Here is a 12,463-nt window from a genome sequence, read left to right as displayed (position 1 = left end):
TATCAATTCAGATGTTCCAGATCGATTCGATTTCGATTCACAAGCTCTCAAATCGATTTGATTTCGATTCTCGATTCGATTTTCGATTCGATTTTCTATTAAGACCGACAGATTAAAAGTTAAGACCGACAGATTTCGGCCCGAGCCCGACAAGTACATTTTGATTGACAGCTTTTTAAAAGCCCGAACCCATTTACAGCCCGACATTATTCAAATGTACACGCATGCAGCTCTTTTGCCTTTTGTCAGGAATGAGTCATTTTACATGGTTTAACATAATTTATACATGACCAACGTAATAGGCCACTTGGAAGTTTGAACAAAGAAATAAAATAAGTCCTCTGTAACATCGTAACATCTCAGCACTCTATAAATAGCCCTAGGTATAGGCTCATTTAGCATATAAATAGGCCAACGCAACAATAAATACAAGTCTTTCTTAAAAAAATTAATTAAGATAAATTCTAAATTAAGATGGGTATTTAGCAATAACGAAATGAATTAAGATAAAGGCTCTGCCGGATTTGCTTCGCCATAGCAGCCGACATAATAAAATAATAATGCCAACATTAGCTTATATAGCCTACTCTGTCTACATTATGCATTTAAGACTCAAATAATATTTAGTTATTATTTGAAAAACATTTACTCACCAAGATTAGGTAAGGCCTACCTGTTTCTTGTGAAATTAGGTAAGGCCTACCAGACTTTGCTTTAGTTGCTGGTGCTACAAAAAACGTAATCGTCAGAGGAAAGCCTCCGTTTCAACTACTCAGCATACATTTTCGCATCTTTCTCGCGCTAATCGAAACACATTACATGACCGCTCATTTACCACACAAGCCCGAGCCCGGCCCGATTGGTTCGATTGGCAATGGGCTTCTTCACACTGCCTGAACATGTGCAATTGTGCTTTTGAAGACTACTGACCACGCGCACCTGTCCGCACGGTCGTCTGCTCAGAGCCTCGGTACACACTCTCCGATGGCGATGTTTACATCATGCCTGCCTAGCGGTCCATAGCGGACTCGCGGACGCAAGATGCAGTCTGGACGCGAACGGGAGCATGACCTGATGCGCGACATTGCAGAAAATGTGCGTTCACAAATGTAGCCTATGTTGATCCAAATATGGAAAGCACTTTCGAATTTAATAATATGAGGTTCTCTCCATAGATGTTTTGCCACATTTCTTCAATTAAGGATGATTGCTGCGTAGTATATGGTGTTTCCATTTGCTTTCACTTCTTCAAGTGAGTTGCAAAAGTTGTGTGTGTGTGTGTTCAGCAAATGGTGGGCAGCATTTGAATTCGTGACGGGCCGCGGGTTCAGAACCACTGCTTTAAACTGAAGGAATGAATGACAGGTTCGTTGGTAACATCGCACAAGGCACATAAGAGGGTGACATCTAGTGGAGAAGATTTGTAATTAGATTAACGCTAATCTTACGTTCAATGTCTGAGGAAATAAATATGGGAAAAAATCGATTCATGACCTTTGAGAATGGATTTTGAATCGACCACATTTTAAAAAACGATTAATCGAAAAATCGATTTTTTTACCCAGCCCTAAAGTGCACACACAGCAGTGAACACACAGACACACCCGGAGCAGTGGGCGGGCAATTTTTTGCTGTGGTGCCCTGGGAGCAGTTCGGGGTTCAGTGCCTTGCTCAAGGGCACCTCAGTCGTGGTATTGAACGTGGGAGAGATCGCTGTACAAACAGTCCCCCCACCTACAATCCCTGCCGGTACGAGACTCGAACCCGCAAACTTTTGGTTTACGAGTCCGACTCCCTAACCATTAGGTCACAACTAACAGGGTTACAATACATTATGACACAGAATTAAGACAAAGAACGATGAAGAATAAAAAAAGAATACTCTGGATCAGACAGAAAAGCATATTTACGACAAAGAAATGTGGAAAAGAAAAAAATAAATAAATAAAAAGTGTTTAAGTGTTTACATTATCAGAAAAGAGGAGAGTGAGAAAGAAAATGTAGCAAGATTTGAAAAGCTTGTTTATCTGATGAAACCACATTAGCTTAGTGAAAGGAGAGTGGAGTGAGAATGATATTTGAGTTTGTCCTTCACTTTCAATCATGTCACTGTTGGTTTCTTTGTTACGTAATTTCAGCTAGTCTCTTTCTTTATGTACAATGTCTTAAGTAATGTTGCGTGAAAAGTTAAACAACCTTACCTTTTTTACTGGAGCACCTTCATTCACAGGAGTAACTGGGCTGGTGGAAACGGGAGGAGGGAGAGAAGGTGAGGGAGATGAAGCAGCAGGAGCACTGGATGATAGAGATGCTCCTCGGCTGACAGAGGGGCTTTTCTCTCCTTCTTTTCCACGACTTGGGCTAGAAGTGTGGTTGCTCCCATCACTGGCTGCGGCCCCACGATTAACACGTCCTCCACCTCGTCCTCCACTATGCCTTACAGTGGCTCGGAAGGCTGGACGACAGACATAGTTCTCCAGTATCTTAGGAGGCTTCTTCATGCGCTTGGCCTGTAGGCCTATCTTGAGCTTGACATTTCCCTCTGAGTAACTAGTTTCTTTGACCGAGAACTGTGCGGGTTGCGGCTGTTGGTCACTAGTCCCACTTTCAGCAGCACAAGTTTCACTTTGTGCCCCATCTCTTGGTTTCTCTCGTTTTTTCTTTTCCTCTTCATCATCCTTTTTTCCTCCTACTCCCTCGTTCTCGCGTTCTGCTGGAGGGATATTGACAGGGAGCAGGGGCGGTGTAGAGGGCCCCCCCTGTGTCCTCTGATCCATTGGTGATTGGGGGAACAAGGGGGGCTTGAGTGGGACAGGATGTTCTCACTCGCAAGTATAGGTAGGTACTGGAGAACTGTGCAGATGTCAGGTAGGAAGAAGGAAGTGGAATGGAGGGGATGGGGAAGGGGGGAAAGCAGAGGTTGGAAAAAAATCCTTGTTGGGTTGAAGCAGTCGTCCTTTCCCAGGTGCCCAGCCTGCTCACCTTCAAACTGAGGAGATAAAAACAAGAGAGGGGGTGTTACGACCAAAAGACAAATTAGCCACACTTCTGAGACAGCCTTAACCTTTAATTTAATTATTAACACAGAACGACTTTGCAAACATGGATCACTACCACCACAAAAATGACTTTGAATGATCCAACTAAGGACATAGTAAATCTAGTCACTAAAATCCAAACTGTACAGGGTCTTTTGATTGTTCTGCATAGTGGATAGTTCTCAATGATACCCTATGTGGCCAGACAGAAAGCTGAAGTAAAATTAAATTAATAACCAATTCAGTAATATTTGTATTTCAAGTGGCTTTTGCATAATTGTATTTTTGTTAAACAAATGCACTGCTTCATACTGATAAAAGAATATGATCACATTCACAATTTAACATGGATAATGCTTAATAAACTGACAACATGTAAGATCCTGTAAACACATATTACCAGATTAAAGTCATAAACAGTTTGACAAAAAAACTATTTTTGCCCATCCGTTTAATTGGACTCTAGCACTTTAACCAGTAGATTAAATTAATTTGCCACGGTATCAGTTTTTTCATCAAAACTGGAGATAAGGTTTTCTTTTGTTATGTTTTTATGAGCCGATTTCTGATAGTTTTGTTGTACATGTAAACACCAATTGAATGAAATGTTTCATTTCAAGAAGCAAATCAACTACTTTTATGGTACCTTTTTGGAGTTCAGCCAAGTCCCATTATGAGCAAGACCACTTTTGCAAAACATCACATAGTGTGTCACAGAACGAAACAAGTCATAAGACTTATGAAATAATTTCAGAATATCCATTTTTGTGTGAACCAGCCTTATAATACTCATGTAACTATTAGGAATGCGTCGTTTGACCAACCACAAATAGGAACCGGACGGTTTTTGCTTAAAATACGTTAAATATAATAAAAGACTACATTGTAATCATTCGCTATCATGTCATTTGTGTGGAAGTATTGTGAAATCTATGCGCAGGACATGGGCAGGCGATCAGCACTGGAAGTGCAGAGCTACACGTCTGAGGCACAGATAGCAGGACGCGAACAGACGTTGGTGTACTGCCGCACAAATAAGAGCCCCTTTCCTGCTCACTGAAGTTGCACGAGCATACTGTACCTGTCCGCGCCCTGCACAAGCGACGGTGAAGGGATGTTCAGCTCAACTTCTCAACTAAACTGTGAGAAAACTGAAATGCTTTTTTTTTTTTTTTTTTTTGTAAAGTTGAACTTGCATACACGTTTGAAAAGCCAGAAGTAAACATCAGTTCTGTATAGGATGATTATATTATTTTACCTTAAAATTACATCGACTTAAAAAAAATTTTTTAGGGTAATGATTCACATCTATATTTTTTAACTTGAGACAATAGTTATTTATATTTCATTGGCTTAAATAAAAAAATATATAATTTTTTTTTTTTTTTGGTCGAATGAAACACTTTGCATCTTTGTTTTGTTCGCACAAATATTATTTGATTTTAACATTTTGGAATAATTTAATTATATAGCATAGGCCTGCTTTTATTTAGTCTCACTGGTAAAGGCCTTTTTTTTTTTTAAACCAAATTTAAAAACTAAAACTAATCCTGAATGCTGATTAAGAAACATCTTATTGAATGTGTGTTGATTGTGTTGTTTGGATTGTAGAACTATGCAGTTGTTGCTTTTAATTTCACATGGTTACAGTTAATATTTTCATTTAAGGCCAGTTCTATGTAGTTTCAACCCAATTCAAAAGCAAAAGCTAAATGCTGATGTCTGTACAATCTATGTTTGTATTGAATGTAGGCTACTTACTGTGCAGTTACTGCCATTAATTTCAGATGGTTACGGTTATTGTTTTCAATAGCCAAAAGCCAGTTTCATCTCGTTTATGCATACTTTCCTTCTTTCTTGTTTGTTGCTTAAAAAAAAAAAAACAATCAGAAATCGGTATCGGCCCTGAAAAATCATGATCGGTGCATCCCTAATAACTATAAATATTTGGACAGGAGGATCAGAATTTTTCATTTTTAAATGGTAATAGGAAATTCTAAGCAGTGAAGTTCACAAAAAAATTAACAATCCCTTTTTCCAATCATTTGTAAGAGCCTTTTTATAAACAAACTTGGATTATAAAAGACAGAACTAAGTTTTTTTGGAATGCACAAAATAAAGTACTGGGGGCTTGACAAAAGTAATCTTATGCCCCTTACACACCTCCAAAACAAAAGGCCACTGAGTAAGTTAGTACTGCGCCAAGCACAGGTGCTTTCTGAGGGTCAAGTCATTGAGAGGTGAGTCCGATTAGTGACCTCAGCATAAAAGGACCTCTGGGAGACAGAGGATCCAGTCACCTTTTCAAGCCCTTTTTATGACTGCCAGTGAATGAAAGACCGGGAAAGAAAAAGAAAAAAAAAACATGGAAGAGCGACAAAAGTGGACAGTTTCTTTATGCGCCGCTGAGAGCCTAGGTTAAAAGGTTATCCAGAACGGCTATTAAGAAGTCATTGGAACACTACATGAACGGTTACGGCCGTTTAGCGCTCGTTACGAGAAAAAGCTCCAAGAGCCATTTTATGGAGTGTTGTTTCATTAGTGGTGGTATTTTATATTGAGAAAGTCGTTTTTTGTGAAATCACCACAACTATAAACTGTGCTCCAGAACTTAGAGCCCTGCCTTCCTTCTCTCTACTCCAACTTCTCAATGTTTTCTACAATTACTAACCCCATCTCACTTAAACACACCCTCTTTTCCATTCACCCTTTCCCATTTCACATGAGGCCATCCAAAAATCACACCTCTCTTGTTCTCTGCCCAACTTACCCTTTCACCCTGTTCTGTCACTCTCTCCGTCCACTCACTCATTCAGTCTCCCTCTAACACTCACTTGGAAATCTAACAGTAAAGCGGTCAAACTAGAGTCGTTGTGCTCCTGCTAATCGAAAACACATTTCCCCAGCGTTCCCTCCCTCCATCTTTTTTCCCTGGACCGTCCCTCCCTTAGTGACAATCATTCCCCTATTTCCTCAGCACTGTGGGTCGTACTCCATTTCTCGTTACTGTGCTATTCTCTCTTTTATCCCTCCTCTCTTTGCAGAGAAGATGCCAAAAATAAATGCTACCTTGTTTAGTAAAATAGCTTAGAGAAAAGTCTTGAGGGAAAGCTGGAAAAAAAATTGCAGCAAGCTGTCGTTTGCAAAAATCCAACACTTTTATATTTAGGTATCCTATCTGAAGCAATGGGATTCAAACCCATGCTCTTGGCGTTGCAAGCATCATACTCTACCAGCTGAGCTACTATAAATTACTATTCCAATAACAATGTGAACCATTACTTTTCGTTATTTACGTACATTAAGGCTGCTTTCACACTAGCACTTTTGATGCACACCCAGGTTCGATTGACGTCAGAGTTCTGTTTGTTTGGATGACGTGAACGCCGAACTCCGGTGCGCTTAAAAAGGGTGGTCTGAGGTACAGTTCATGTGAACTCCGGTACGGTTCACTGCTGATGTGAACGCAATCACACCAAATCGGCGGAAGTGAACCGTCATTAATGACATATTATTTGATAAAAATGTGTTTCACTCCCTTTCCTGACAAGCGTGACTGACGTGCTGCAAACAGAGAGGTGTATGTCTTCATTTCTTTTCACCTTCAGTGTTCTTCAGATCATTTGCAGTTAGGGCTGGGATAAACGATTATTTTTTAAACGATTAATGTAGCGATTATTTTTCCGGTGCATCGATTAATCTAACGATTAATTTTTTCAGACCGATTTCGATTATCTCCCCATTAATTGACTACTAACAATTTATACATGTTGATTTACATATCTGAATGAAAAAAACATGAATTCCTTAGCATTGCAATATTTGTTTATTTCTCTTAAATTTACAAAATAAAAGACTGACTAAGAATGCATTACTTTGCACTTGTATAGAGATAGCATTCAATAAAACCTTGAAGCCTTGAAAACACATAGCTTACTGAAACAAGCTTACTGAACACATAGGATCTAGCTTACTGAAAAAAAGTTCTTCTTTCAGATGAAAATAACAACAACTTAATGTCTAGCATTCAATAAAAAAGTTCACCCAAAATACTTGTTTAGAGCAATTGAAAGAATACAGTAACCAATGTAAACTTTAGGGCTTTAAGCTAATAAAGAGAGTGCTTTTCCAAAAAATAAAAAATAAAAATTAACAGTGGGAGCCAGCAGCCTGTCATGTAGAAAAAAAAAATCTCTGAATGTTCCGCCCTTTTTCTATCGTGTCTAATGATTTTGGTTAATATGCACGATGGAGCGAGAGAGAGAGAGCGAGAGCGAGAGCAAGACAGCGCTCATGTAGTTTGAAGACTGTGAGTGCGCGAGTGCGCGTGAAACTTGGGTGTTTCGCCCTTTTTCTATCGTGTTTAATGATTTTGGTTAATATGCACAATGGAGCGAGAGAAAGAGGGAGAGAGAGAGCAAGAAGCGCTCGTGTTGTTTGAAGACTGTGAGTGCGCGCGCAGCCGGGGCTCTCTCTCGTACGCGCCCTGTCACTGTCACTCACCGATCAAATAAGGCTTTTACAGCCGCCAAAAAACAAGATCAATGCAGAAAAACCCCTGGATTGGTTATATAACGTTGGACAGAATGTTGATCCGGCCATCGCGTATATTCAGCGCACATAAGGTAAACGTTTTGCAAACGTTTTTTAGAGAAATAAAAACAGGTCGACGAATCGATGCACATATTTTGCGTCGACGTATTTTTTGCGTCGACGTCATCGATGACCTCGACGCGTTGTCCCAGCCCTATTTGCAGTACATTCATAAGACAGACGTAAGTGCCATTACGTACCGAAGCTTTGTAAACAAAACGAATGGTTCAAAAACGTAAATACATAAAAGTGCAGAGAGTAATGTTATGCATTTGCCGCATTCTCCTGCGACGCCATTCCTAAGCAACGGGGTAAACAGCTGCTGGCTTGATGACACAAATTAACCGGGTTCGGACCCAAATAACATAATATGAACACAGTCCAGTGGGGACGGGGGGCAATCGAACTCGGCTTCAGACCAGGCAAGTGAACCAAGTGTGAAAGCACCCTAAGTACATGGAAACATGAACACTAATCTAAACTAGGGATGGGACGATAACCGGTTTTATTGATAACCGTGATAAAATGTGCTGAAGGTTAGTAATATCGTTTAAAAATGAATTATCATTAAAACCGTGTTTGATTATCGTGGTTTTAATAACTCACTATTAAATCATGTCCAGCCAGCAACAGTCTGACGCAAGCGCAGCGCACAATGTTTTTTGGGGGGGTTTTTCGAGAAGGAATGGCGAAAGTCAGTGACTTTTCTATGCTTTTCTATGCTTCTACACTTTTCATTGTAAGGAAGGAAATGCCACAGAATTTAATCTTTCTTTAAATTAAGTGCATAGAGTTGCTTGTTTTATTAGTTGTTTGTTGATTATTAAATATAAAACTTGCTGAAATGTTTTCAGTGTGAGCATCAACTATTTTTGAACACTTTCATCTTGTTTCAACAAAACCGTGATAATATTGATAATCGTGATAATTTTAGTCACTATAATCGTGATATTAAATTTTCATACCGTCCCATCCCTAATCTAAACTGTGATTAGATTAATTTTCAGAAGCATTTTTTCTTAGTGTGACATCAAAGTCAATTTATCAACAAACAAAAATGAAACTCAAGTCAGTGATTCGTCTGCTTCCTTCTCCATCCACGCTCCTTCAGCACCTGTCATTCACAACTCTTTAATCAATGCTCGTTTTGGCAGCATGAGTATATAATATATAATATACTAACTCGAGCACAGAAAACCACAACCTCCAGCCAGCCAAAACACACCGCAGGACAAATGGGGAGACAGTGTGAGTGGAGTTGTAGTTTAGACTTAGTGAGCCTGAGGGTAAGAGAAACAGCACTGACAAACTACATCTAAAAACTATATTAAAAAAGATATGGTGTGTAGAGGACTTACAGCAGACAATTAGCATCTCCTCTCATTTCCCTATCTTCCTTTTGGATGGAGCCTAGTTATAGTTGGTCTGTTTCTTCAAAACCAGCATTTAAGCTACAAGGCTTAATACATCCTATTGAAGCTGCAATGAAACAGCCTAAGTTTGCGAATCTTTTCTTCCATATTGTGATGTACACTGAGTGATCATTGAAAAGGAAAACATAATGGTTTATGGTTCTACTGATGGTCCACTAAGTTCTATCCATCAATTGTCAAACAAATTATGTCTAGACCTTTTCCTAGAAAGTTAACTTTTTTCCACTTTCTTTTAGACATTTTTGTCATTACATTTAACCACCTGATCTTAAAGTTATTTTTTGTGTGTGGTGCATCACATCAACCACAAACATGTTCCACAACCAGAAAGTGTCTAAATATTTTTTGTCTTTATTTTGAACAATATATTTCAATATTGAGCATATTCTCAATCACAAAAAAATAAATGCAACTTAGTTTAATTTCTCAATATTTTGGTGCCACTGTAAGCCTCCCAGCGATTCATTTATCTTCTATAACATACAGCTCGCAACTTAGCATCAGATGCCACCAGAAAGAATCACAAAACGAAACTAAACCATCAGACACATCTGCTATTAATCTGCACTCATATTTCAAACACAATGCGTCTTGGCGAAATCTTTTCCGACCACAAACTAAATGCTTGAAATCACGCCTATCCACTCAAACAGCACTCAGCCAGTGGGAAGCTTACTTCTGGTTTCCTTGACAGCGGTGTCAGAGGTCAAAGGTGGCTCAAAGGCTCCAGACACCACTTTCTACTACACTACTCAAGACATCTGCTCCTATGGGAAAAATATAACCACGCAAAGGCGCGCGCAATTTGCACGTGCAACGAACACTATTGTGAGCGAGGTTAACTGAGGATGATCTACAGCAGGTAGCGTACTACAGAAAGTTCATTTCGATGAAACGAACACATAAATTCCAGTTCCCAAAACGCCGTGTGAAAGCATACCGCAACATTTCCTATTTAGCAATAACTTACGTAACGTTACCAGCGACAACAAACAAAGCTTTTTCGAACATTTCATCAAAACACTGCATTTTCTTCACTTGCTTGACAGATGTCATAGTAAACCAACCAGCTCGTTTAAAACCATTTAAAGCACATTTTCAGTCTAAATGCAGAATTTATGAACAAGTTGCTCACCTTATTAGCGGTCCAGAACGGCGTTCACATAATTTGCGATCAAAATCCTCTCTTCCTACGCAACAGCATGCTCGCTCGGATATTTATCTTGAAATCGCTGATGTGCCCAAAAAAAAAGCAAAAGGGGGGGAAAGCGGTCACATTTCACGGAAGAACATTCCAACCAATGCATGCCATAGCAAAATATTTGTCTAGTGTGTATATCCAGTCATTCCGCGAAAATGAGTTGTGACAATATTTATGCACTAGTCACGTTTTATGATCCTAATATAGCTAGCATAGCTCGTTAGCAAAGAGCATATCATGAGCTTAATCTTAAATTAGAAAGGTGTGCCAAAAACTAGACTTATATGAAACAATAATAGCAAGTTATTGGACTGAGACTGGATGTTAAAATACCTCGCTGCCATTGAAATTTTGAAGGATGTCTGTGAGCAAGGTACGTTAAATTGGCTTTGCTCAACATCGCGGCTATCACCCCGCGTACACAATGTCAACGGTCATTCAATTCACGTCTCTGTGTTGTTTACCACCCCCCAAACGAGTGAAGTGTCACCATGTAGATCGTACCACTAAACCCGCAATCTAATGATCTGTCATGTCAGGCACATTTGCTGGACTGGCTAACTAACCCCGCGATACGTTCACACGACTAACGTTAGTACGTTAATGTAACGAAGCAGCCGCTGTTGGAGCGGAGCACATTAGTAAAGTGTTCCCTTCTCGCTCGGGCCGTCAATAAAAATCCAGCAGTAGTGTAAAAACATCCTCGAAAATGCGGAATACAAAAAACTCTCGCTCTTCGGGATGAGCCCTGCACGGGTTATTAAAAACACTGACAACAAAATGGCGGCTGCTGCGTTGAATCAACAGAGGACCCGAAATGGATCTCTCCCTCAAATTCTTTGCCCTCTCCCTCGTCTTTTGTGCGGTGCTTGTTACCCGTGATAATCCGATGTGTCACCCGAATCCCTATCCGGATTCGCGTTAGTCGAGCTCAGACGCGTCGGAATGGGCCTCTCTCGTTAATCGGGCCTCCATGTCTGCTAAGCCCGTATCGTTTCTGTCAGTACAGCACGGGCATTCTCACAGTCAGAGCGGGAGGAGGAGAGTAGAGGAAAGGAGGGGGACGGGTAGAAGGGAGGGTGTGAAATGTGGATATTATAAAGTGTGGAAAGTGCCACTGATTACCTACCGAAAGAGACAGTTGCGTTATTTTACGTGAGTGGAGGGTACGCCGTACGTCGAGTTTCGCGCTGGATTTGAATGAGGTGTGATTTGTGCATGAAATTTTTTTAAATCATTCATCATTATTACTATTGTAATAAGTATCTAAGGAAATTTAACCGTGATATTTCTCCACTCTGCTCTTTTTGCTAAGAGGAAAAAGAATCTATTTCACATTTATTCTATTTCTGTTATTATTCTAAATAATTCTGTTCAGATACCAGCTTCCCTATTTCTGGTGTTCCATCAGCTCTGTTGTATTTCAATTAGTAAGGTTATTTTCCATTCTGATATTTCAAAAACAATCTCTTAGATTCCCTTTCATAGGTCACTTCGATGCTGCGGTGACGTCACCACGTATGGGAACACCTTCGGTGTGACTAATGTCTGAAGCCCTATACCATCCCGCCAATCCTATTGGCCAAATAGCGCGTGGCACCGCCCATGCATGCGTACGCATATATATACCTGGTGCCGCGCGCCATTTACCTTAGATTTCATTCCTTCAGTACGAAGCGAATCTTCTGTGCCCTATTGTCTCGCGTTCACAGCGATCATCAACGAGCAGTATACTCCTCTCCGTGGACGCGATGAGTTTCAAAAAGTGCAAGGACCCGTGTACTAGGTACATCGTTAAGGGGGACACTCATGACAGGTGCGTAGTTTGCCTAGGCTTACACCACGCACAGGAGGCACTTAGCGGCCTTTCTTCATGCCCCCATTGCGATGGCCTGCGGCTCAGAGTGCTGCGCTCTAGGGTAGATGTGTTCTTCGATGTCGCCGTGTCTAACCCCCGCCTGTATTACACCTTAGGCGGTTAAGGAATTACGGCGAGCAACTGATTTGGCGCTTTGCGCTACCAAACATACTGCTCGAGCAGTGGGCCGTTCCATGGCTGGATTAATCACGGTTGAGCGCCACCTCTGGCTTAATCTCACCGACATAAAGAAGAAGGATAAATCTTTTCTCATGGACGCCCCTGTGTCTAAGGACGGTTTGTTTGGAGAGGCTGTCACTTCAGTGGTGGAGAAATTCAG

At 40.5% G+C, this 12,463-nt stretch overlaps 1 protein-coding gene across 3 annotated transcripts in view; it reads right to left on the bottom strand.

Moving 5' to 3' along the window:
* LOC132104054 (histone-lysine N-methyltransferase ASH1L-like) overlaps window positions 1-11,359 on the bottom strand; it is a 41,254-nt gene extending 29,895 nt beyond the window's left edge. Inside the window, exons 1-3 of one of the 3 annotated variants that reach the window (XM_059509242.1) lie at window positions 11,142-11,359; window positions 10,200-10,296; window positions 2,202-2,989 (exon numbers count right to left, since the gene is read on the bottom strand). In XM_059509242.1, coding sequence (XP_059365225.1) covers window positions 2,202-2,777 — 576 coding nt within the window. In that variant the 5' untranslated portion in view covers window positions 2,778-2,989; window positions 10,200-10,296; window positions 11,142-11,359. Of the gene's footprint in view, window positions 1-2,201; window positions 2,990-10,199; window positions 10,297-10,598; window positions 11,071-11,141 lie in introns of those variants that run through there. The other 2 variants (XM_059509243.1, XM_059509244.1) reach the window with 2 other exon arrangements.
* Window positions 11,360-12,463: the final 1,104 nt, after the last annotated feature.

Source organism: Carassius carassius, chromosome 25 (genome assembly GCF_963082965.1).
Source record: "Carassius carassius chromosome 25, fCarCar2.1, whole genome shotgun sequence".
In the NCBI taxonomy this organism is placed as follows: domain Eukaryota; kingdom Metazoa; phylum Chordata; class Actinopteri; order Cypriniformes; family Cyprinidae; genus Carassius; species Carassius carassius.
Note: the sequence above shows the minus strand (reverse complement) of the source record. Positions and strands in the feature narration are given on the sequence as shown.